The 26,213-nt window shown below is 43.5% G+C and overlaps 2 protein-coding genes across 5 annotated transcripts in view; one reads left to right on the top strand and one right to left on the bottom strand.

Annotated features, from left to right (window-relative positions):
• Positions 1-1,637: 1,637 nt before the first annotated feature.
• On the bottom strand, positions 1,638-16,225 carry SNX20 (sorting nexin 20). The gene is made up of 4 exons (XM_006121137.4): positions 16,068-16,225; positions 9,123-9,295; positions 5,369-5,520; positions 1,638-2,710 (listed from the first exon to the last, which is right to left on the bottom strand). Exons 2-4 carry the CDS (start codon positions 9,280-9,282, stop codon positions 2,042-2,044), a joined length of 981 nt encoding a protein of 326 aa, XP_006121199.1. The 5' UTR covers positions 9,283-9,295; positions 16,068-16,225; the 3' UTR covers positions 1,638-2,041.
• A 9,194-nt stretch (positions 16,226-25,419) lies between these two features.
• The window catches only part of CYLD (CYLD lysine 63 deubiquitinase), a 41,559-nt gene continuing 40,765 nt past the window's right edge, over positions 25,420-26,213 (top strand). For 3 of the 4 annotated variants that reach the window (XM_075940251.1, XM_075940252.1, XM_075940253.1), the window contains exon 1: positions 25,420-25,579. The gene's annotated coding sequence lies outside the window, so the exon portion shown is untranslated. Of the gene's footprint in view, positions 25,580-25,863; positions 26,185-26,213 lie in introns of those variants that run through there. The other variant, XM_014572561.3, reaches the window with a different exon arrangement.

A 26,213-nucleotide genomic window follows, 5' to 3' on the forward strand; every position in this document is an offset into this window, starting at 1 on the left:
TGGAGAGCTTCCAGAGGGTGATAGCCACACGCTTCTGGAGGGGAATGGTGGGCCTCATGTGCGTATCCCGTTGCTGCAGAGCAGGGGTGAACCACTCACAGAGCTCGAGGAAGGTGTCCTTCTTCATCCTGAAGTTCTGGGTCCATTGTTGGTCTCCCCAGTGCTCCAGGATGATGTGGTCCCACCAGTCGCTGCTGGTGTTCAGACGCCAGATGCGGTGGGGCACACTGGCATCTGGGTGCTGCTGCTGCTCCTCCCTGGCCCCCAGGGGGGTCGGGAAGAAGGCCTGGGGGTTGGGCTGCAGCAGATGCTGCCAGGCAGTCTCCAGCAATTGCAGCCAGGCTTGCAGCAACACATCCAAAATGAGCAACAGAGTGCCCAGGGGTGGCTCTGGGTCATGGTGCCGAGTGCTGTGGTGTCCCAAGTCAGGGCAACCAAAGCAGACAGAGAGAAAAATATGTTGCTGTCCCTCAACATATCCCCTGCTTGCTTGCCCTGTCCCTCAGTGAGATAGGCAAGCAAGCAGGGAAAGCTGAGAACCGGCTGTCCGGGAGGGTTGGGGGAGGTCCCTTGAAGCATAAGCCTCAGATAGCCTCAGGCAGCAGCTACACAAAGCAACTACTGAACTGATGCCCTGCTAGAACCGGTTTCAGCTGCCCTTAAATTCAACTCAGCGTCCAATCAGTGTGGACGCGCTATTTTGAAATAGCAAAATGCTATTTCGAAATGCATTTTGTATGTAGATGTGTTATTTCGAAATAACTTATTTTGAATTAACTATTTTGAAATAAGATATTTCAAAATAACACTGTAGTGCAGACATACCTTCAGATATATAGCAGATAAAAATAATTGCATTTGTAGAGGGAAAATAAATAAATAAAAGAGTAGAGGAGTGGTGGATTGCTCTGCATTTTACATTTCCATTTGTCCCAAACACTGTGCCACTTCCATTTGAGAAGCTTTCACAGAGATGCCAGGATCAGGGTGAGTTCAAGTTCTCTTCTGGGTGGGGCTCTTGGAAGAATTAGCATATTTCAGGGCTGGTATTGTCAGGTCAGAGTTAAGTCATGACATTTCCCCATGCTATTCCAGGCTTTAAAATGAATTATACACTTTAAACCAAATTCTCTAACCATGTGTCTTACAGCTTGATTAGAATGAAAGACTACCAATTTATTAGCCAGCTGATCCCTTTACAGACCTCGTCCGTAGTTCCTTTTCGTTAGGGATATTTTGCATGAGGTCTGAATTTTCTCTGAGATCAGAGCTGTGTTAAAAATTGCCAATAACAGGAATGTGGTTTCAATGCAAATTGGATGAAATCAACTCTGTTTTTAAAAGGAAATTAAAAGTAAACCTTATCCTCCCATTGAAGTAAATTGTAAAATAATCCATTGACTTCAATGGGAACATACCCCATGGTGTTAAAAGTGAGAAAATGACTGGGAATTTTTTAGCAGTCTTTTGACAATGCTTTGATTATAGTTGCAGAAAAAACCCCAAGAGCTAATTTCTGATAGTATGACCTTTAAATAATAAATCCTGAAAATTTCTTTTGAAAATATTTTCGCCTTCCTTCCTTGTTCAAAAGGTTAGTTCTTTTTTAGCAACAGAAGGCCCATGATATAAATATATAAGCATTTGCATAACTTTATTTATACAAACAGTTCCATTTTAATTGACTATACAGGTGAAACTGGCTATACACAAAGTACAGTCAAAAATAAACTGAAAAAAAGAGTTTTTCCACACAAATTACCTCCCATTTTTGTAAGCATAGGTATCATTTGTAACAATGTAAGTACAACATTGTCTTAGAGAAATGGGATAATGACCCTTTTATATTTTACCATATTTTTTAAAATTGAAAGCTATCAGAATCTTAACTTTTGCTTTCTGTATTTCTAAGCTGCATTCTCTACTCAAAACTGCTTTAAGAACCCATTTAAAAGCCCCTATTCTTCATTGACTTCAATGGGAATAGGTTCAGATGTTTTTGCTATTCAGTGAAATACAATCAATGATTTTGTTCTTGCATTCATTGTATATACTCGCGAACTGCAAGTTCTTTCAGAGAAAACACCTTTATTTGATCTCTTTTTGCCTTAATCTCTTCCAGTTTCTCTTGCAAGGATAGAAAATCCTTGCCAAGTTCATATGCCAAAGTGATCATTGTCTCTAGCAATGGAATATAATACCTGTGCCCACCATGCATCTGTAGGCGAAGTAAAGCCTTCTCTCCATATTCATAGGCACCTGCTGGGTTCTCAAGGTCTTTATGACACACGACTATAGCACAGAGTGTAGGGATTATTAAAACAGGGCAGTGTTTGGTTAATTTTTCCTGCAGAGCGATGACTTGCACAAGTATTTCCAAAGCTTTTGTATATTGGCCTCCTCTTAGGCAGCCATAAGCTTCCTCCATCTCTGGTCTTGTTAAGAAGTCAATAAATTTTTTGGATCTCCGGATATACTTCATAGAATACAGAAAGCCCAGATAGTCCCTGAAGGCTAATTTTCTTTCATTGATCATTTCCTCTGTAAAGTTTCCAGTCAGGCTCTTTTTGGGAAAGGTCACATCTTCCATTTCTTCATTAAAGTCTTTCAAAAGATTTTTGTGCAGTTTTTCAAAATCTGAGTATCGACGCTCAATGACAGTTTTGTTGCCATCAAAACTGCCTGTCTGGATGATAATGATTTTATACAACTGACAGGAAAAAAAAAACAAGCAGCAAAAAATATTCAGTCTTGTTACATAAGTCTGTGGTCTTGCTGAATGTTCACAAATATATTTTAAACTTTAGCTTTGTCTGCTTTGGGACTTTGCCCTGATAGGATTGACATTGGGGCAGGTGCAATTGTAGACAAGGAAATCCATGATTTACACCAGTGGATTTTGTCGGCTTGAAAAAGAACCCCCACCAATGCAAATTGCACCAATTTACATCTAATTGAACTGATTTGCATTCTAGATTACCTCTGCTACATCAGTGATTGTCCATCAGTTGCTAGACTTAGAGCAATATAATGTAAACAAGGACTTGGAGATGTTTCTCTTCAGTCAATGGTTCCCCATTACCGTTTCAGATTGTGGTTACTAATGCTTAGGCTGTGTCTACATTGGCAAGATTTTGTGCAAAAGAGGTTGCTTTTGCGTAAAATCTTGCCACCTGTCTACACTGGCCACGAGTATTTGCGCAAGAACACTGACATTCTAATGTACGAAATCAGTGCTTCTTGCGCAAATACTCTGACACTCCTGCTCAGGGATAAGCCCTCTTCCGCAAGTATTCTTGCGCAAGAGGCCAGTGTAGACAGGCAACGTTAATTTCTTGCACAAGAGAGCGTCTACACTGGCACGGATGCTTTTGCGCAAAAGCACATCTTTTGCGCAAAAGTACATGCCAGTGTAGGCGCTCTCTTGCGCAAATACTTTTAACGGAAAAACTTTTCCGTTAAAAGTATTTGCGCAAAATCATGCCAGTGTAGACGCAGCCTTAGAGTTTGCATATAAGGGCGGCACCTTAGGGGGCTTGATTTCAATAAGAAGGCCCTCAGTATCTTGGGGGGTTAATCTGGTAAACTAGTAAACTACTAAGTCCACACTGGCGTTTTATAGTGCTGTAACTTTCTGGCTCAGGGGTGTGAAAACATACCCCCTCCTCCACAGCAAGTTACAGCACTTTAAAGCGCCGCACTGTAAAGCCGCGCTCCTAGCACTGATAGCTACTCCCCTCACAGAGGTGGCTTACATAGAGCGCTGGGAGAGCTCTCTCCCATGCTTGTGCCTTGGCCACACTTTCAGTTTAAAGCACTGCCAGGGCTGCACTTTAAACTTTTAAGTGTAGACAAAGCCTTAGAAGGAATGCTTTAAATCAGGGGTGGGGAACCTTTTTTGGGTTGGGGGCCATGGACCCACAGAAAAATCAGTCAGGGGCAGCACACAAGTGAGAAGCAAACAAACAAACAAACAAACAAACAAACAAACAAACAAACAAAAAACAAAACAAAAAACCCCAACCCCTCCCTAACTGACATGAGAAGCAGAAAGATATTCCCCACATCCCCCTCGCACATCAGAGCCTAGGGAGATCCAGCCTGGTAGATTTTGTGTGCTTCAGCCCCACAGTGAGGCAGTGGGAGAGCTTGAGCACCAGAACCTCAGGGGCCAGACTCAGGCAAGCCAGAGGCCACATTTGGCCCCCCGGCCTGAGGTTCCCCACTCCTGCTTTAAATAACTGATGGTGCAGTCATGTAACTGCACTCCTTATAACAAGCATGGTTACTACAAAAATCATCCATAGCAAATGGAATGGATTTCCCAGGCCTAATACTGAATGTAAGACGTTTATATTTCATTGGTTATAACTGTTAGAAATATTTGTATCAGATATTTCTGGGGATTTCTCTGCAGGAGGGGGAGAGAGCTGGAGGGGACATTTGGTATATGCAAAAATGAGACGGAGCAACTCCAGAGAGATTTTTCTCTAAATCATTGTCCTATTATGCAAAGCCTACCACTTTATAAAAAGACTACAGAAGTGAATGCCACATTTCTAAAACAACGTTTGCTATCCAACATCCTTTAGCAATCTCTAGCAGAAACATTTTTATCAATCATTCACAGTTTAACAGTACTCAAGAATAAATTTCCCTCGATTTTTCACTGACCTTGATAGCAACATGAATTTAGTAAACATAAAAAAAAAAGCCAGATCATCCTGGATTTGAATTAGCGGGTCTAGCGAAGACATGCTAAATCAAACGGAAAGCGGCACTCCAGTCGATGCCAGTAGTCCTGCTTCCATGAGGAATAAGGGAAGTCGAAGGGAGAGTGTTCTCCCTTCAACTTCCTGCATTATGAACAGTGCCAAAAGTTGAGTTAAAGGTATTTTGACTTCAGCTACGCAATGAACGTAGCTGAAGTTGTGTATCTTAATTCGACCTTGTCCTGTAGTGTAGACATACCCTCTGGGGGGCAGAAACGGTCTTTTGGTTCTGTTTATACAGTGCCCGGCACAATGGAATCTTGGACCAGGACTGGGGCTGCTGTGTGCTATAATAATACGGGTAATAATAACGTAGACGGGGCCTACAAGTTGCTAGCCCAGTTAATGTTTTCCCCTCACTGATCCAGCCTTTATGAACTGTTTGTTGAAGGGCTTTTTTTTAAGGCAAAATTCCGCCAACCAGGCTTTCTTTATGTACTACCTTATTCTCAGAGTAGATTATTATCCCTATGTGAACAGGGGGTGCAAAATTTGACCTTGAGTGAGGCTTTCGGGTAAAGACTTACGCGGTGTAACCCCTCCTCCCCCTTGTCCCCATGAATGAAATTATGTTACATATTCAATTGTTATCTTACCACATATTTAGAAAAGTATTGTTCTACAATTCTGGTTGATGGGATTTCAAAAAGGAGTTTAACTTGTCTGCAGCGGCGTTTCTCATTCCTCCAGTGTTCCTGAAGCTGCTTAGTTGTCATTGTGGAGTTGAGATTTGGGGAGTTACTGGTATCTAAAACAACATATTGAATATCTCATGTTACAGCTAATGCATTTGCAAGGAAATCAGTGTACATTTGCCATGCAAGTGGAGATGTGAATTTCTGATACCATACTGCATGAATGTTTACATCATTACTACTGAGCAGGGGCAGCCTGTGAGCCTAGGCAGACTAGGAAGTTGCCTAGGGTGCCACTGGCCCGGGTGCCCAATGATGACATCACAGGACGCCGGGGCACCCCGTGGTTACATCACGGCCATTGACGGCTGAGCAGGAGGGGGCGCCGATCGTGCATTCCGCCTAGAGCACCAGCTGCTGCAGCTGGCCTCAGGCCTTTCCTGCTACTGAGAGTGATAAAATAAGGCAGCTCACAGCTAATCGGAATGACTGGAGATCATCTAATTGTGAACATTATGCTGCTCTGAAATGGGAAGAAATAAACAGATTACACAAAATTAAACTCATCTAGTTCACCACAAAGTATGAAGATTTGTTAGTAAAGCTTATAAGTACAGTCCTGATGACAACAACTTTGCCTGAAGAAAACACGGTGAAAAAAAATATCCTGCAAGCATATTGTAGACTTGTAGAGTATATGTAGCCACAGGGAGGTCATGACTCAGACATGCATCTGCGTCACCCTGCCCTTCTGTTTACGTCTTGATGGGCAGGAGGGGGAAGAGGAGAAAGGGAAGCAGTCCTACATATCTGGTTCAGATCTGTAGCAAAGTCTGAAACCCCCTGCACCTGCTCATGTGCTCTGCATTGTTGACTGAAGTGCAGTGTGGGGGGGTATGGAACCAAGGCTCCATTCATACTTTGTCCTTTCTATTGGTTCCAGGTAGCCTGTTCAGGAGCACAAAAGAGAGTTCTTATTGCCCCAGCTCCTTTTTGTGGGCACTTGGTACAAGCTACAACCTAAATCACAGTAGCTAGGTCATAACCAAAGCCAGAATGTCATTTGCTGTAAAGGTAAAAATGGTGGATGATAGATTGGGAAAATAGCTTACCAGAAATCTGGACTAGATTTTTAGCATTGAAGCACACTTCCCTCTCTTTGGAATCCAGTATTAATAATTTTACTCAGGTGAACTAGCACAATGAGGATAATGTGGGACATCACTACAACTGCTGTTTTCTATGGGCATATCTTGACCTGGAACATAATTAGCAAACTAGAAGACTTACCTGGCATTGCTCAGGTCCTTCAGGGCAAGGGGCTGAAGGTGTGTGTGTGGGGGGGGGGGGGGTACAGGAATCAAGCAGGAGCTGGGGGGTTTGGGAGGACGGTGCAGAAGTCAGGGTTCTGACTTCTGAGTGGCTCAGGTAGGGGTAGGAGGCTCAGGGCAGGGGGTGCAGGTGCAGGATTCGGGACAGAGAGTTGGAAGGTGTGTGTATGAGGGGTATAGAAGCAGCATGGCCCACCTGCCAGCTTCTCCCAAGAGTGAGAGGTGTGTGTGTGTGTGGGGGGGGGGGTGGAAGCACCTGCCAGTCTGAGCAGGGATGGGGGCACACAGCCTGCCCACCAGCTTCTCCCTGGGGCTAGAGGGTGGGGCAGGAGAGGGATGCACAACAGGCATAAAGTGGTGGGCACTTGCTGCCCCCCATGGTCATTCACGGATATAATTGTCCCTGTTATCATAACCCTCCCCTTCCATTTGAGCAGGTTGGCCTTACCATGAGGCAAACTGAGGTGGCCGCCTCAGGTGCCAGACTGGGGGAGGGGAAGGGCGCCACTATGACTCAGAGTGTAGAAAATTGTGTCTGATGCTGGTGCTTATGTATTCTCTCTGCAGTACCATGAGAGGAGTAGAACAGGAAGAAGGCAGAATTGAGAACTTTCAAAGTTTTGGCCCAAGCAAGGGGGCATGATTTTTGCCAGACCAGGGGAGGTCCCTCCTCTCCTGACCCGGGATGCCACCAGGTTAGGGTCCCGAGGGTGCCAGATCAGGGAGGTCAAACCTATACTAGAAGATTTACCCAGCATTTCTCAGGCCCTTATATCAATTCATTGTTGTTGTTTTTTTCATTTAAATCATTGCTCTGGGGTGGGGTTGGGAATGAAGAGTTCAGTATGCAGGCTGCCTCAGGAAGAGAGGACAACCCCAGCCTCTAAATGCAACAGCTTGGGGCTAGATGAGTAGCATCTCTCCATGACCGCTAAACTCCAGCAGGCACAGCCAGGGAAGGGGTGCACGTCTTTCATCTGAGACAGGTCCAGATTCATCTTTCCCCAGCACTCCCCAGCCAGAGTAAGGAATGCAGCAAACTGAGCACTTTCCCCTTTCTCCCTGACAAAGGTGAACAGCCAGCAACATCCCCAAACAAATCAGATTTGGCCTTCTTGGCCCTCCCGTCCAGGCATCTGGGGGATGGAAGGCTCAGGGCTGGGGCAGCAGCCAGCCGCTTTCATGTTCCTAGCGATTCTATCTCTTTTCTTTATGGTTTCTGAGAAGCAATCCCATTCCTGGCACAACCAAACTCTTACCTTGCTTTAAGTTATGATAAAAGGAAGCTACATACTGAATTTGGTGGTCCTAGCTCTTACCATTTAGGAGGAATTCTTGAATGAGCAGACAGACAGACTCACAGACAGACTCTCTCAAATATATAGTAGATAGGATAGCCAAGAGTCACCACTAATTTTGAAACAAAATACAGGACTATGTAGCACTTTAAAGACTAACAAGATGGTTTATTAGGTGATGGGCTTTCGTGGGCCAGACCCACTTCCTCAGATCAAATAGTGGAAGAAAAGGACAAATCAAAATGTGTTCATTTTTTTAAATTGTATCCTTTGGTATATATGGTTGTGACAATTTTCTTCCACTATTTGATCTGAGGAAGTGGGTCTGGCCCACGAAAGCTCATCACCTATTAAACCATCATGTTAGTCTTTAAAGTGCTACATAGTCCTGTATTTTGTTTCAGCTACACCAGACTAACACGGCTACATTTCTATCACTAATTTTGGTCACTCCTGTGCAGCTTAGAACAGAATAAGTTTTTGAAGAAGACTTTTGAAAGGAAAAGTATATGTGTGTGAATGAATGAGGCTACGTCTACACTGTGGGTTTTTTTGCGGAAGAGGAAATGCAAATGGAGTGCTCATTTGCATATCTCATGCTCTCATTTGAATATCTTCCGATTCTTTTTGCAGAAGAGGTTTTTCCGATAAAAATCCCTATGTAGATGGGGCCATTTGTCGGAACAAGAAGATCCCTTATTCCTCAAAAAATAAGGTTTACAGGCTCTTGCTCAAAAGGGGTTATTTTTTTCAGACAAATGGCCCCATGTACACAGAGCTTTTTAATGCAAAAACCTCTTCCATAAAAAGGATCGGAAGAAGATATGCAAATGAGAGTGTGAGATATGCAAATAAGTGCTCCATTTGCATTCCTCTTCTGCAAAAAACTCAGTGTAGACGTAGCCTGAGTGAGAGAGAGCAAGCAAGCCAGTACTTGATTCCTATGTAGCTTTAAGTTCAACACAATGATGCCAATGTCAAACTGTAGCAATGCAGAAATGAATCAAGTACACAGTTTTTAACTCATGAGACATGTAAGAATGATAGCTCCATGAAAAAGGAGTAGAATGAGTGGTCAGTCCTAACCTGAGAAAGTGGCCGTTTCTAGATTTTCATTGTTCACTTGACATGAAATTTCAGCATTGGTTTCATCTTGTTCTTCATCGGACTCAGCGGCTGCAGAACATGTTGACATGTCAGTGACAGGTTCCCACTGATCTGCTGTGTCGTGCTGATCTAGGTCCATTGTGAAACTGTTGCTGAAGAAATACAAAATCATATACTTCTCATCAGACACACTAAGAACTTTAGAAGTCTCCCAAAGTCCATTCTAGATAATTATTTATTACTTATTGAATTAGGACTTAATCTGACGCCCATTGAGATAAATGAAAAGATTCTCATTGATGTCAGTAGTCTGAAGCTTTCAGAGCTACTAATTCCTCAACACCTAAGTGCTTATGTATGAAGTGAAAGAAACAGATATGATATACAGATATCCATTCCACAAGGGACAGCAATAAAAGAATGCTGTAGCTGCCAATAAAAGTGCTACTTATATCAAACAACAGGTGAATTTTAGGTGAAATTCTCAATCCATCATTGTCAATCCATCATTGTCAATGCTATTTGCTATTGCTTTCAGTGGGACCAGGATTTTACCTTTTGTTTGTTCCTTAATGTTTTCTGGACTTGGTCACAGAGCAGTTGTTGAGAGGAACAAATTCTGGAAGCCTTTGAGTGAAAAGAGCCAGACTGCTGGTTCAGGAGAGTTCACCCCCAAGATTAAATGGCCACTCCTTCCCAGCTGGTCTTAGCCACCGCTCGGGAGTGCAGGTGAAACGTTAATGAATTAAATGTATTACTGTAGTATAAATGCACTTCTTAAGTCCTTTCAGAAGACTCACCTCTGCTATGGTGCCTACAGTGGTACATCTACACTACCGATGGCAGTGTAATTTCCAGCTTAATTAGACCTACACACACTAGCTTAAGCAATCTAGTTGTGGCGGCATAAGCAGTAGCTCAGGCTAGCTGCCCAAATACATACAATCCCATCTGAGATTCCTGGTATGTGGGCAGCTGGCCCAACTGATGCCTGTACCATATCTAGTATCTGCTGTTATTTAGCATGCTAGCTCAGTCAGGTTTTTTATGTCTACCTAAACTGGAAGTGACACTTTCTACTGCATCACAGATAAACTCCTGAATCTGACAATGGGGAGGCAGGTAAATTACTGAGTCTTCTGTTTATTAGGTACCAGAGTGTTCCTCTTGTCACCCTTGCTTTTTTATTTCAGCTCTGTGCTTTGTGCTATGTCTTGTCACAAATCTAGATTTGTAAACTCTCTGTATCTGGATTTGTGTGTGTGTGTGTGTGTGTGTGTGTGTGTGTGTGTGTGTGTGTGTGTGTGTGTGTAAGGATTTCATCCACACATTAACAGAGAGCTTATTATAATAGGCCTCCAGATTCTATGTGAAAGTAATGCAATACAGCTTCAAATTAGCATCCTTGACCACTATTATAATATAAATAATTATTTATAATATTGTGATGAAAAGTTCTAAAAACTTGCAATGACTTTCTCAGGGATTTGTGTTTGATCAGTTATGTGAGAGGAACATTTTTTTGCTAACAATTTGGCTAAATCAGAAAAACAAATAATATAGATGGCTACTTTAAAAAGTCACAACTCCCATTCCAGCAGCAAAATTAAAACATTAGTAAAATATGTTATTGAGAGAGAACTGCTACAGTATGTTTAGGAAGTTAGAGCTACTGCAGACTGCTTGGTTCTTACTTCCTCATTATTTAAGGACATTTGTGCACAATTATGCAGTGCTGTACCTAGAAGTGGGGAAATTCCTTTATTGAGTCTCTTGCAGTCTGCTGTGTCCATAGAAGTTTACAAGGTTGCAAAAAGCACCTAGCAGAACTTTAGAGAAGGCAGTGCCTCCAGCTGTACTGAAAATGCTAAGTGAGAGCTTCCTCTGCTCCATGGCTTGGGCAAGCAAGATTCCACACAACTCTCTGTTCTCCTTAGCAAGGGCCTGATTCAAAGTCCATCAGCTTCAGAACATTTTGGATCAAGTCCCTGATGCAGTGAGAGGTGCAGTCACAAAAGTGGAATACCTGCAAGCTACATGGAAGCATTTTCAAAATACAGTAAAACCTGTGTTATCTGGCATGCGTGGGGATTAGGGTGTTCTGGTTATCTAAAAATTCCAGTTATCTGAGGGTCCCATCAACCTAGGAAAAACCAATGGACAATAATAGTAAAACTCAATTTAGATATTTACCAATTCAACCTTTTTGGAGCTGTGACCCCTGCGCCGCAGGGGCTGCCAGCTGCCCAGCCCAACCCAGCTCCCGGTCGGCCGGATCATAGCGGCGTGCTGCGAGGCTGCACCCAGCCTCATACCAACTGTATTAAAGCGCCACACCATGCTGAACCCCTAGGAAATTTTCGAGGTTCTAAAGTTTTCCAGATAGTTAAGTGCCGGATAGTGCAGGTTTTACTGTACTGTAATAGAGGTTCAAACAAAATGTATATCCCAATTAAAAAAACATAAGAAGAAGACCAAAAAAAGTGCCATCAGAGCTAAAGAACAAAGCAAAAAAGAAGTGGTTAGAACAGTGGCAGGCAAATACAAGGCCAGATCCAGTTCACCAAGGTTAGCTCCTTGTGGACCACCAGTGCTGTATTTACCTGCGTCTCTGCAGGTTCAGGTAATTGCAGCTCCTGATCACCATGGATTGGCATTTCTGATCAATGGGAACTGCAGGAAGCAGTGTCCTGGTCCCCGCCACTTCCTGCAGTTCTCATTGTCTGGGAACGGAGATTCGTGGACAACGGAAGCTGCAATTGCCTGTACTTGTGGAGATGCAGGTAAATACAGCAGTGGCAGGCCATCAGGGGCTATCTCTGGATAACTTCCACCATTTTATTGCCCATCTCTGGGTCAGAGGCAAAAAGGCATTCTTTAAAAACTGTAAATAAAATCATATGGGGAAAAATAGGAAGGAGCATAAATTCTCTCTGATAGAGGCAGCGAATGGGGGTAGGAGAAGCGACAAGTTGAGTCACTACGAGACTACCTGATAAGCATGTGCTTGTCAGATAGTCAACTAGTCGCTTACATCCCTAGTCAGACACATAGATGAATATGATGCCTCACTAATCTATTTTTTGAGGAATTTGAATTCTTTGAGGGGCATCAACAGATGTGGACAAGAATGATCAGGTGGATATACCACCACAGGACAAGAATGATCAGGTGGATATACACCACAGGACATACCACACTAATACCAACCCTGGTACCTTCCCTTGCAACAAACCCCGTTGTCAGCTTTGTCCACATATTCATTCTGCTGATACCATTATTGGACCTAACCAAGTGAGTTATAAGATCAAGAACACATATTCCTGCGCATCCAGAAATATAATCTATGCTATCATGTGCCGAAAGTGTCCATCTGCTATGTACATTGGACAAACATCTCAGACACTTTGCCAAAGGATTAATGCCCACAAAACAGATATCAGACAAGATCACAAAGAGAAAACAGTTTCTTGTCATTTTAACCAGAAAGGACACTCTCTCAGTGACTTGACCACCTGCATTCTGCTACAAAGACCTTTTACATCTGCACTTGAAAGGGAATCCTCTGAACTGTCATTCATGTTAAAATTCGACACTTGCCAACAAGGACTTAACAAACATTTGAACTATCTCACCCATTACCAAGACAGTTTCCCCAATTATCACCTCTAATACCATTAACTCACAAACATCCCACTCTCCCTACCTCTAATATCATCAATTCACAGACACTTACCTTCCTTCCTTCCCCCCCCCCCCGCATCCCCCTCCTCTTCTGCAATGTGATTTGTCCTTTTCATATTTGTTCATTTTTTTTAATTGTATCCTTTGGTATATATGGTTGTGACTATTTTCTTCCACTATTTGATCTGAGGAAGTGGGTCTGGCCCACGAAAGCTCATCATCTAATAAACCATCTTGTTAGTCTTTAAAGTGCTACATTGTCCTGCATTTTGCTTCAACTACCCCAGACTAACACGGCTACATTTCTATCACTATTCCAGGTGGATATAGTATACTTGGATTTTCAGAAAACTTTTGACAAGGTCCCTCACCGAAGACTGCTAAACAAAGTAATAAGATGCAAGGGAAAGTCCTCTGGTAGATTAGCAATTGGTTAAAAAATAGAAAATAAGGGGCAGGAATAACTGGCCAATTCTCAGAATGAAAAAAGATAAAGAGTGGTATTCCCTAGGATCTGTATAGGGATCAGTGTGGTTCAGTATACATTTTCTGAAAAAAGGGATAAACTGTGAGGTAACAATCTGCAGACAATACATAATTACTCAATATAGTTAAGTCCAAAGTGAACTCAGAAGAGTTGCAAAGAAATCTCAAAGAACTAGGTGACTGGGCAACAAAAAGCCAGACAAAATTCATTGTTGATAAATGCAAAGTAATGCACATTAGAAAACATAATTCCAACTTTATATACAAAATGATGGGGTCTAAATAAGCTGTTACCACTCAAGAAAGAGATCTTGGAGACACTGTGAAAAGGACACTGAAAACCTCTGTTCAATGTACAGTGGAAATTAAAAAAAAAACACCTGAGTGAATATTGAGAACCAGTAGGAAAGAGGTAGATAATACCACAGAAAATATCACAGTGCCACTATATAAATCCACAATATAGCCACACTCCATGCAGTTCTGGTCTCCCCATCTCAAAACCCCCCCAAAAATATTAGAATTAGAAAAAGAGTACAAAGAAGGAGTAGTACAATGATTAAGGATGTGGAACATCTTTCATATGAGGAGAGGTTAAAAAGATTGGGACTTTTAAGCTTGGAAAAGAGATGACTAAGAAGGAATAAGATAGATGAATATAAAGTCATGAATGGTGAGGACAAAGCAAATATGGAAGAGTCCTTCACATGATACAAGAATGAGGACTCACCAATAAAATTAATAGGCAGCAAGTTAAAAACAAAAATAAAATGCACAATACAAACTCTTCACATAATGCACAATAAACCTGTGGAACTCATTGCTGGGGGATGTTGCGAAGGCCCAATCTATAACATAAATAAATTTATGGAGGATAGGTCCATCAGTGGCTAGAAGGGGAAATCAATCCTGCAGAGAGGCACTGGACGTTTGCTGCTCCCCAGTGGCTAATCTCATATTGCGTCCCTCCTCTCTGTGTCCCACCCTTTACTAGGGTTGCCAGGTGTCCAGTTTTGAACTGGACAGTCTGGCATTTGAGCTTTCTGTCCAGTAAATAAATAGAGAAAATACCGGACACATAAATGTCCGGTATTTTCTAATTATGTTAATTTTATTATTATGAGTATTAGTACATAATTGTGTACTGCCTGGCTGGTAGACACACTCACGCAGTGTGAGCGTGTCTACCAGCCAGGCAGTACGCAACTACGCAGTGAGGGGAGAGGGGGCGGAGCTGGGGCGGGATGGAAACCCCAGGGCCAGACTCGCCTGTGCGCCCTGCCAGGACCGTGCAAGGGACGAGCAGCACCACAGGACCTGTGTGCGCCCGGGCCAGCTCTGCTCCCCGCCAGCCAATTCTCTCCTCCCCTGCTCCCCTTCCCCATTTCCCCCCACCGGCCGGCCCTACTTCCCACCGGCCGGTCCGCCCTCCCACCCCCGATCTCCCCCGGCCAGCCCCAATCCTCCCAACCCCCATCCTGGCCAGTTCCCCCTTCCCCCCCCCCCCCCCCCCCCCCCCGATCTGAGATCTAGTGTATCTGGGGTTTTTTTAAGCCATCTGGTAACCCTACCCTTTGCGTGTTATGGAAAACTGTCCTTTTCCCTGGGCTTCTGGTTTTCCTTGTACAACCAAACCCTCGCTTTGCTTTAAGTTAGGAGAAAAGGAAGCTGCATACCAAATTTGGTGGCCCTAGCTCTTATCATTTAAGAGGAGATCTTGAACAACCAGACTCAAAAACAGATATAAATGTTAGATTTTAGAGTGTGCCTGTCTGTCTTTGAGTGGGCCTTTGGGGGCTAGGGGTGATAAATTGCCCCTGGGAGCTGGGGGAGGGAGGGTTGGGGGAGAGAAAATGCCCCTGTCAGCCGGGAGGAGGTTAGGGGAGAGAAAAGGCCCATGCTGGGTGGGACTCTCAACCCCCCAACACTCACACTTGCACCCTACAGCGCAGCATCCTGCACCTGCTCCCCTATATCCACAAGACCCTTCCCTGACTCCCACCCCCGCCTCTCCACTGCCAGCTCCCTGCCCTGAAGGACCCGGGCACTGCCGGGTATATCTGCTAGTATATATATATAGAAAGATGAGAGTTCTCACTGCTCTTTCAGTCTTTGTCAACCACTGTTCGTTGCACATTCAGAATAGCCAGTTATTTAAAGTTCAGTTAGTCAATCAGTTTGATTTATTACCTTGAAATCACAGAGAAATAAGTTCATTTTATAGACTATGCACTTGGAAAATCTTACTTTTAAAACAAGAATCTGAAAAAAGCAGATTAAATTATTAAACTCATCTTAAATACATGTAAACTAAAAATGGCTGACCCAATTTGAACTAGATTTTCCTTCTGAACTGCAAATTTGTATGATGAGATATAGCACAGTGATATTTATGTTTAAGATACTTACCTCTGAAAACAAAATTGTATAATGGAAATACTCACGTGCTCATAAACATAAAGGTGCTATTATGGTGATGAAATAGATCCAAATGTCATTGTTCATTGTGTTCAAAGGTATAGTACTACACATATATAAAGTAATAGTCTGCCATTGTAATACATAGGAATTATTGTGAACTATTTAACTAACCATTAAACTATTCACCATCCATCAAAAAGCATAATAAAGAGAAATCAGCACTACCATGCACAGACTGTTGCTTTGAACAGGTTGTTTAATTGAAAATACCATTGGAAGTAATTTAATTGAATGCTTATTAATATTATAAAATATAACATACTAAATACTGACCTTTTAGCTTTTGCAGAGTTTTCAAGGGTGATAAGATTGCAATCTATATAATTTCATGGGAACTTTTCCTTTTATTTTCAAAATATAGAAGAACATGTCTGTTGTCTTGTAGCAGACAAGTGCTTATTTTTTACAGAAAGGAAGGAGGAAGTCTTGCTTAAATATGACTTCCTCATCCAGATGATTTGTTGCTCGAGTGGGTGGTTACCTCAAAATGAAAATGTCTATCTGCCTGTAGAAATTTTTCATATAGTTTACAAGCAAGGTAAACCTCATCCTGTTCCTACTGTTACACTTTAAAAAAAAAAATGCTGCAAATTACAGACAATGCCAACGTTAACTTGGATTATGTTGGTTTCTGTCACAAATCCAAATCTTTTAAAATTAGCTTTATGTATTTGCTACATTGTGAACACAGTGTCATGGGTGAAATCCTTGACTTCAATGGATACAGGATTTCACTCATGATGATAATATACAGCTTTATGAGAATTTCAGATTTTAACTCTGCTAATTTATGTGTAACTATATTATTTTATGGTACTCAAGGGTCTGAATACTCTTTTGTTTTGCTAAATGAAAGTGGCAAAAAGCCCTTTTAGCATCTAAGACGTATATGCTCAGCTATTTCAAGAGCAGGACCTCCTAATTAAATACCCTGCAGAAATATTACCAGAAATATTTACTGACTATAAAAATATTTTTTCAAAATTTTGAGTTAATTACTAAAATCTATCCAAATTATAATTAGTAATATTAGAAAATTAACAACACGATTAGCATATCAATGAAACTGCATATCAACAGAATAAAAATGTAATAATATTTATCTCTTTGTATTCCTAGTTTCATTTAAATAATCAAATGAGGCATGAGAAATGGATTTAAAGTATAGTCTGTAGGGACTGCACGAATGTGATTTTTTTTTTAGAGTTTAAGGAAAAGTTTTACTGTTTGGGAGTACAAGGAGAGTACAAAGGAGGAAAACTTGTATTGGCCGGTATGTTTGAAATGTTCTGGTGAAAAATTGATTTTGATTTTATCAAATAAATACTCAGATTTTACACATACAAAAATAGTGTCATTTTAACAGTGGTAGCACACATTCTGAGGGAAGAAAAGATTTTCTAAAAGGTTAATTTTACTGACTGTTTCAAATTATTAGTAGTTGGTAATGATTGATGCCTGGATCCATACGCTCATTCACCATGCATTTTATATGAAATATTTCCAATGACCCTTCATAAAAATCTCAGAGGGGTAACCATGTTGGTCTATAACTAAAAAAAAACCAACGTAAAAAACAACAGTGGTCATGTAGCACCTTAGGGTGGGTCTACACAGCACAGTTATTTCAAAATAACACAATTCCATTTTTTAAAATAAATTCGAAATAACGGATGGCTTATTCCAACTTCTGTAAAACCTCATTCCATGAGGAATAATGCCTATTCCGAAATAGCTGTGTCAAAATAGCTGTAGTGTGGATGCTCCACTGCTGCTATTTTGAAATAGCTTCTTCCCAGGCCCTCTCAAACTAACTATTCTCCAGTGCCTCCCGGGGCTCTAAATTGAGCTAGCACATCCACATTAGGGAAGCCTCAGAATTGTAGTTGTAGATGTGCTATTTCGAAATAAGCTATTTCTGAGAATTTCTTCCGGACTAGCCTATTTTGAAATAAGTGTAGACGTACCCATAGGCTATGTCTACACTGGGGGGGTTATTGTGCAAGAACGGCTGTTCTTCTGCAGAGCATCCACACTACCCACTCGCTCTTGGGCAAGTAGATTTACAGTAAAGTGTGGTAAGAGAGGGATTCTTGCACAAGAGCTACGCTCTTTTCTAACAGGTGTAAGAGCTTTTGTGCAAGAGGGCAGTATGGACGCGCGGCAGGGGTTTCTTGCACAAGAAAGCCCTATGGCTAAAATGGCCATGAGAGCTTTCTTGCGCAAGAGAGCATCCACACTGCCATGGATGCTCTTGCGCAAAAGCACATCTCGCACATGGCAGTGTGGACATGTTCTTGCACAAGAATTCTTGCACAAGAACCCTTGCGCAAGATGTTCTTGTGCAAGAAGCGTCCAGTGTAGACATAGGCTTAGAGACTAACCAAAAAATATATAGATCGTATCATGAGCTTTTTTGGGCCACTTCTTCTTCAACCCTTGGTAAGTTATTTCAATAGATAATTGCCCTCTCTGTTAAAAAATCTGTATCTTTGGGTATGTCTACACTAGCTCATTAGTTCAAGCTAGGTAGGGTAATGAGGACAAGCGGAGTTGCAAATGAAGCCCGGGATTTAAATATCTCGGGCTTCATTTGCATGTTCCCAGATGCCGCCATTTTTAAATCCCCCTTAGTCCGAATGAGGAGTAATGGTAGTTCGAATTAGGATCTTTAATTCGAACTGCCTACTCTGTGCCGCATGTAGCCGCGGGCAGGGAGTTCGGACTAAGGGGCATTTAAAAATGGTGGCGCCCAGGGACATGCAAATGAAGCCTGGGATATTTAAATCCCGGGCTTCATTTGCAACTCATTACCCTAGCTAGCTTGAACTAACGAGCTAGTTTAGACGTACCCATATTGTGCTATTGTCCAATTGGGATAGTACAGGTTGAACCTTTCTAGTCCGGCACTTTCTGGCCTGGCAACATTGGTGGTCTGGCAAGATTTTAATTAGCTGGATGTTCGCTTACCATGGGTGTGGCCAACTTTCCTGCAGTCCCATAAAGTTTGTTTACTGCCACCAGGCCTGGCTCTCAGTGTTCTGTGCTGTTATTTAGCTCTAATTTATTCTTAAATGTCTTCTATGAGCCAAGTAAGCAGTGGAAGCATTAGTAATGCTGCTAGACATTATTGACCTCCTGTGGTTCGGCAAATTCTCTGGTTCAGCGCCTGTCAGGTCCTGAGGGTGCCGCACTGGAGAGGTTCAATGTGCAACAACAAAACTCTTATTTGGCCATCTGACTATATTAGTCCATTCAGATGAATTATACACATCCAAATTGATAAAATTATTTAAATATAGGTGCCCCTGTTGGTCTGGCCCCTGCCACCAGGCTCCCTGTCCCCAAGCTACTGTCCTCAGCCACCAGGTTCCCAGTTCCACTCCTGGCCACTGCCCTGCTGCCCCCAGATGTTGCCAGACCAGAGACTCCCTGACCAGAGAGGTTCAAACTGCACCCCTTATCTTTCAGTAATGAGCACAGCAAGTTAACATCATGATCATATTTTGAGGACACTGACATGCTAATTATCTTGTTTACTAGAGTAATACCCATGTTTCAGTAACTCATGTTAGTGATATTTGTATGACCAGACAGTACTTAATCTCCTTTCTTAGCAAACATGGCTCTGAGGCTACGTCTACACTGCACGCGTGTTCTTGCGCAAGTAAATTTACAGTACAGCGTCAGAAAACAGGGCTTCTTCCGGAAGAGTTATTTCTCTCCCCACGAGGAATAAGCCCTTTTGCGCAAGAGCTCTTCCACAAGAAGGCAGTGTACATAGGCAACACGAATTTCTTGTGCAAGAAAGTCCTATGGCTAAAATTGCCATCAGAGCTTTCTTGTGGAAGAAAGCGTCCACACTGCCATGGACACTCTTGCGCAAAAGCACATGGCAGTGTGGATACATTCTTGTGGAAGATCTTTTGCACAAGAACTCTTGTGCAAAACAGTTCTTGCGCAAAAAGCCTGCAGTGTAGACGTAGCCTGAGTGTTTTGACATGACCATTCTTTCCCCTCCTCTACCCTGCATTTTATGGCTCAAACTGTGTAACTAATCCTTGTTTATCAAACATCATGATTCATTGGACACTGACTGACAAAAAAAATCAAGATGAGGCAGAAATGTCTAACATTGTTATCTGAAACCTTTTTATATTACTGATGTCTAAATACTGGGATGCTGTTATCTTACAAGTTTCCATCAGAAATCTGCTTATTTTTTTAAAGCATCTCAATGTCTGATGAAACAGAAACATTCAGCTGCTGTTCACTGATGAAATTATAACAAATATGTTCCAAAGTGCAATACCAGCACAGCACAAAAACTTCATATTAACCTGTATAATGTTTAATGTATATTGTTTAATTTGAAATGGAGATTTGTTTTGCCTCAGTTAATATTGTGAAAGAAACAGTGAAGTCTGTTTCCTTTTATCAAGAGTGTGATCAATGAAATGTATTTACCCACCTTGTAGGAAAGTGTGCTTTTATGTCAATATTAAAACAAAAGCTAATTCTTTAAAGTGTGATTAATTTAATAGTGTACTCACTTGAAGGCCTCACACTGCCAGAGCAACATAATGGAGGTCTAAAAGCTCTGTAAAACAACTATCAGGCACCTTGTTCCTTCTGTAGTTTTTCATGAAAATAATAAATATGACTTTAAGTGCAATTTTATTCTAAAAAGTGACGGTGTAAAATGTTGTGGTGAGGTTGCATATTCATTGTGTTTCACTAGTTACATAACAAATTTAATCCATTTGTAAGGGAAACGTACTCTTCACTACAAGCAGTCAACCTAATTAATTTTGGATTCTCACATTTAGACTAAGTCTATTCCATCTCACACATCATCACAATAACAGGGTTCTTGTGCCTTCGCTCCTTTTTTAAAAAAGACATGTTTCGTTCCATGACTTTTACCACAGATATATTCAAAAGCCTGATTCTAGCTGCAGCAGGACTTTTTCTTGCTTATGGGCTAATTTTGCCTCCACTGGGTTCTGAAGACCTTTGGGGAACAGAACAGTAAGTACCCAGTGTAAACTAGGACAGCCCCAGGATTGTTTTAATTAATCCAAGTTAAAGTTGACATGGTCTGTAATACATTACAAGAACATTAAGGATGAAAAGTCAAGCTCTGAATTAGGAAATATCAGATTTAAGGATGTCTGTGAAATCTTAATTTGGACTCTTTCTGCATGTACATTATGATACAGTCTTTAATTACATGAACTCATACTATTTTTTCATAGTTTTCTAAGCATATTGGGAGTTGCCTGCTAGAAACACAAGTTTCAGAGAAGGAATTTTTTATATGATTTAAAGCCTGGGTGGAGGGAATAAGAGGCCAGGAAAGGCAATGCCTTCCCATGTTGCCCAGCTGAATCAGGCTACATTCTGCCCTCAGCACCCCCATTCATTATGGGCCCCCCAGTCTCTTGGGCCTACTTGGGCTTCAGCCCTGTGGCTACCCCTGCAAGGCTGAAGCTGTGCCACCAATCCTCCTGCGGCCAGGTAGGCTTGCGGTGGGAACCATCTATGTTCCAAGGTCAGGGGAGCTGCTTGCCCTCTTGGGCTCAGAGGCCACCTGCCTGTCCTATGCTCTGGGGAAGGCTTGGGCCATGGGTTTTGTCCGCCCTCCCTCCCTGTGCTGATGGGAGAAGGCTGGGGCCACCTGCCTCCTGCTGGGGGAGTGGCTTGCAGGACTTCAGGTGGAAGAGATAGGACTGCGGGTTTGTCTCTCCATGATTTAAAGGAAAACAATTATTTAAATCACCAGTTAGTAACAGTCTAGTATGTATAAAAGTATGAATCGTGCATTTTTAGCAGTTGCTAAATCTGGATTTTAATACATGCATGTATATGTTAATCTTATTTTATAATACTACTTTGCACTTTCCTAAGAATCTGACTCATTTTTAAACTGGGTATTAAAGATTAGAGGCAACTGAATGTTCACATGTTCAGTGTTCACACAAAGATATATGTAAGTAACTTTATCACAAAGTCTTCACTACTGAGTATTCCCTGATGCATTATTTAAATTAATTATCCTATGAGTTCTGAGTGACTGCCAACGCTATAGTAGGGGAAAAGTTAAATTGCATATTTGTATTAAATAGGTTTATAATAGCCTTATTGTAATGACTGAATGACCGGCACTGATTTCTAAAGGAAACATTAATGGTTAATTGAAAACATGCACTTAGCTAGTCTTAACATGGAGAAATTTTGACTGGAAAACCTTTTGGTATAAAGCTCTGAAAATTCTGCACAAGAATTTTCTTTTGAAAAGTACTGTATGTCTTTGAAGTAGCAAATGTGCTAACTGATGCAGGAGTTCTTGTAATTTACTTACCAGCAGAAAATATTGCCAGTATCATATGGACTTATTTAGTTAATATACACGTTCCACATAATGTATTGACCACACATATGCTGTGTAATTAAAGAGTTATCGTGCCAAAATACTTTGTCAGGGCCCAATGCAAAGCACACCAAATTCAATGGAGGTGTCTTTCCAATGATTTCATTGATCTTTGGTTAAGGCCTTTAAATCGCAATTTATGCTGACTGCAGGTAATCCAACATATAATATTGATTCAACTTTTCACAAAGATAATGAATGATTTAACAATACATCTGTAGTTTTTTCCTACTACTTACAACTGATGTAGCAACAGACATTTTCTGCTTTGCAATATATTGCCTAGTTAATTAAGGAAGGAAATTTAGTTAAACTGTTTTTCTATCAACATGTATTAAGTGAACATTTTTCATCAAAATGTGTACTAGCCCCTATTTGAATAAATGCAGTCTCTCTACTCTGTGAATATGCAAATGAGGCAAATGAATGTTTGATGCACCAGCATGCATGCGTATCAGGAAATACGTTTAGATTTGCATGTACCCTTTCTTTTATGTGGAACTGGATGCTTTCACATAGGAAGGTGTGTGGTAATCAAACTGGGTATTTGCACATCTAACAGTGAGTGCTTGTCTGCATATGGGGGTATATCTGCACTGCACAGAAGTGTATGACATGTCTAAGGTGTGGGACGACAGGCTTTGGGCATGTTGAGTAAACGCAGATCTGAGGGAGACTGAATATGGGCTATTCCATATCTAATGGATCATATATGGACAGATATGTCAGATCATGATACATCAAAAGGGAGTGTATGTACTTGTATAGCACAGGTCACTGCAGGTTACCTGTACTGCTATGTCTCACTGCATGTCTAAGGGAGTGGCAATGGTAAATATTAGGGATGTAAGCGACTAGTCGAGTAGTTGACTATCCTTATCGGGTAGTCGAGTGACTGCTTGCTTTCCCCCACTCCTTGCTGCATCTGTATTAGATGCAGCAAGGGGCGGGGAAACAGGAGCCGGTGGTGGGGGAAGACAGCTTGAAAGCTGGCTGCCCCTCAGCACCATCTACATGGTGCATGGGAGCCAGGGGTAGCAGAGCAACTATTCAGTCCCAGCTCCCACCACCCAGAGAACTAACCCTGCTGCAGCTCTGCACTTTGCTGGGCTCTTACTACATTTAAAATGCAGAGCTGCAGCATCCTAGAGGGCAGTGTGAGCTGGGACTGTTCAGTCCAGGCTTGCACCGCCCACAGGAGCTACCTTGGGGTAACTCACCATAGGGTTAGCTCCTGGGAGTGGTGACTCTGCACTGCACAGAAGTAGGCTCTTACTACCATTAAAGTTCAGAGCTGGAGTGGGACCACTCCCCCTGTTATCGGCTATGGGTACGTCTAGACTGCATGCCTCCTGTGACAGAGGCATGTAGTCTAGACATACCCTAATTGAGTAGTTGATGGAAATTCCATAGGCTACTTGATTAGTCAAGTATCAGAGGGGTAGCCATGTTAGTCTGAATCTGCAAAAGCGGCGAGGATTCCTGTGGGACCTTATAGACTAACTGAAGTGTTGGAGCATAAGCTTTCATGGTCAAAGACCCACTTTGTCAGATGCACGTACTGCATGCATCTGACGAAGTGGGTCTTTGCCCACGAAAGCTTATGCTCCAACACTTGCTAGTCCAGTGGTCCCCAACCTTTAGAGGCTGCCAGGTGCCAGGGGGCGTGGCCGTTCGCCTGCCGGGTGCCAGAGGGAGGGGAAACATGCATGCCGGCCCCCCCATAGCTGCGTGCTCCCGGGGCTGGCGCTCCTCCTAAGCGCCGTGCGCCACAGGCCGGCACCCCCTCCAAATGCTGCACGCCCGGGGCCGGCGCCCCCCCCTGCAAGCGCTGCGCGCCCGGGGCCGGCGCCCCTCCCCTGCAAGCGCCGCGCGCCCGGCGCCCCCCCCCCCGCAAGCGCCGCATGCCCGAGGTGCGAGCAGCCAATTCGCGGCGCTCCCGGGGTTGGCGCTTACCATGCGCCCGGGCCAGCTCCGGCACTGTGCATGCACCATGTGCCCGGGGCCAGGCCAGCCCTGAGCACTTGGTGGGCGCACACAAATGGCACCGTGTTGGGGACCATGGAGTTAGTCTATAAGGTGCCACAGGACTCCTCTCCGCTTTTGATTAGTCAATTAACTAATATTTAACATCTCTAATAAATATGGAGCAATTTTATCACAGATCTTGCAATATTTCATATTTCTCTTTAATCCTCAGGTTCCTGTGATTTAGTAAAAATCTCTGCTTTCATTAAGTAAGTGCAGAAACTAGAAATTAAAAAAGCTTCAAAATATGTTGCATTTAAAAAAAATTCGAGATCAAAACAGCCTCCCTCTCCCTTACCCCACCTTCCGCACTAAATTTGATTTGTCAGTTTAATAACATGTTCACTTTTTTCATTGTAGTCCTTTGGTATATATATGGCTATGCCAGTTCTCTTCCAGAATATGATCTGAGGAAGTGGGTCTGGCCCACAAAAACTCATCATCTATTAAACCATCTTTTTAGTTTTTGAAGTGCTACGTAGTTTTTCCTTTTGTTTTAGCAAGATCAGACTAACAGGGCTACCTCTCTATGACTATGAGACAGTTAAAGTGCTTAGTCTGTGTAATAATTTACAATGAACCAATGTCCCCAGCTGCAGCACTAGCAAAATGGCTTGGATGTAATTATGTAATTAACGGTGAGTTTCCATTAGCGACTGGTGGCCTGACTCTGTATGGCCCTTCTTATGCGCTCCAGCCACTGCTGACTCTGCTCCCTTAGCCGGCTCCTGACCGCCGCCTTCGCTCCCCGCTGCTGTCAGCCGGTTACTGAAGGATCCAGCCAATCAAGTTGCCTTACCCCACACCTGGTTAAATTCTACCAATCGCTAGACTCGGATGATTTCACCAATCAAACCCAAGCATTCCTCCGCTCCTCCTCTCTCCCCTCCCACCTCGTCTCGGTAGCCAATCTTCATCGCGGGCCTAAAGGGCTTGGCCAATCAATCCTAGCTGATCGATTCCTCCCTCACGTCTGTCCCCGCCTTCATCTGCGGCTCTGGCAAGCCTGATGGAGTGGAAATCCCCTCGTAGCGGCAGGGTTGCTGAACATGTGTGTGTTTGCCCAATAGGAGGGAGAGTGGCCGGCTCGGGGCCTTGTGGTTGGTTCCGGCAGAAGGCTGAGGGCGGTGCTATGGGTCTAGCAGGGTAGGTTTTACGGGCCGGGCCGGCTCTGAGGGGGTGGGTTACGCGGGTTGCCTCGCTCTTGAGGAGTCCCGTGAGGGTGTCAGGTGGCTGGGAAAGTCCCCGCGCCAGCGGCTCCGGGGCTGTCGGGAGGGGCGGCCTGGGCGGTAGCAGCGAGGTGGCTCGCGGGGCGGAGGATGAGGTGAGTGATGGGCCCGGAGCGGTCGCTCTGCGCTTCGGGGCTGCCTCCCGCTGCCCTCTCCCCCCGCCCCCCTCCTCTGAGGCGGCAGCAGCGGCAGGGTGGGGGGTGGCTGCTGACACCTAACGGTGCCGCTATGGGCGGCGGCAGCGGCCTTTTTCCAGGCTCAGGCTCGGGAGCTGCTTTGCCGGCGGGTTATAAACGCTCCCCCCCCCCCCCGGCCGGTGGGAGCGCAGCCGGCGAGCCTGTCCCGGGCGAGCTTGTCCGACCGCCTGGTCCTTGTAACAAGGGGGGGGGGGGGGGGCAGCGTTAGCTTGCCCGCGGCTCCACGCGAACTTGTGGCGGAGCCGGACCCGCTTTCCTTGCGCTGTCTCCCTGCTCCCCACGTTGCTTCGCTTGCAAATCCCTTTAAATCTCTGCACGTGCGGCGGTAAAAGCCCCCCCTCCCCGCCCGTGGGACAGCGCTCGGAGGGCTGCCGGTAGATGAGGGCAGGGTACGTGCCGAGCGCTGTCGGTGTCCCCGTTTCCCTCCCGGGTGTGTAAGGCAGCCCCTCTGTGCTTAGACTGCGCTGGCCCAAAGGCTTAGACACTGGCTACAGAGCAGCAAGGTGAGATTTGGCTTCTTTTCGTTATGATT

The sequence above is a fragment of the Pelodiscus sinensis genome, chromosome 12 (assembly GCF_049634645.1).
Source record: "Pelodiscus sinensis isolate JC-2024 chromosome 12, ASM4963464v1, whole genome shotgun sequence".
In the NCBI taxonomy this organism is placed as follows: Eukaryota; Metazoa; Chordata; order Testudines; family Trionychidae; genus Pelodiscus; species Pelodiscus sinensis.

Excerpts from the sequence above, each read along its gene's own strand:
- SNX20 (XM_006121137.4), bottom strand. The coding sequence starts at position 9,282 with ATGGACCTAGATCAGCACGACACAGCAGATCAGTGGGAACCTGTCACT. Across the intron at positions 5,521-9,122 it reads AGAAACGGCCACTTTCTCAG|ATACCAGTAACTCCCCAAAT; the intron begins GTTAGGACTGAC and ends ATGTTGTTTTAG. Across the intron at positions 2,711-5,368 it reads AATACTTTTCTAAATATGTG|TTGTATAAAATCATTATCAT; the intron begins GTAAGATAACAA and ends TTTTCCTGTCAG.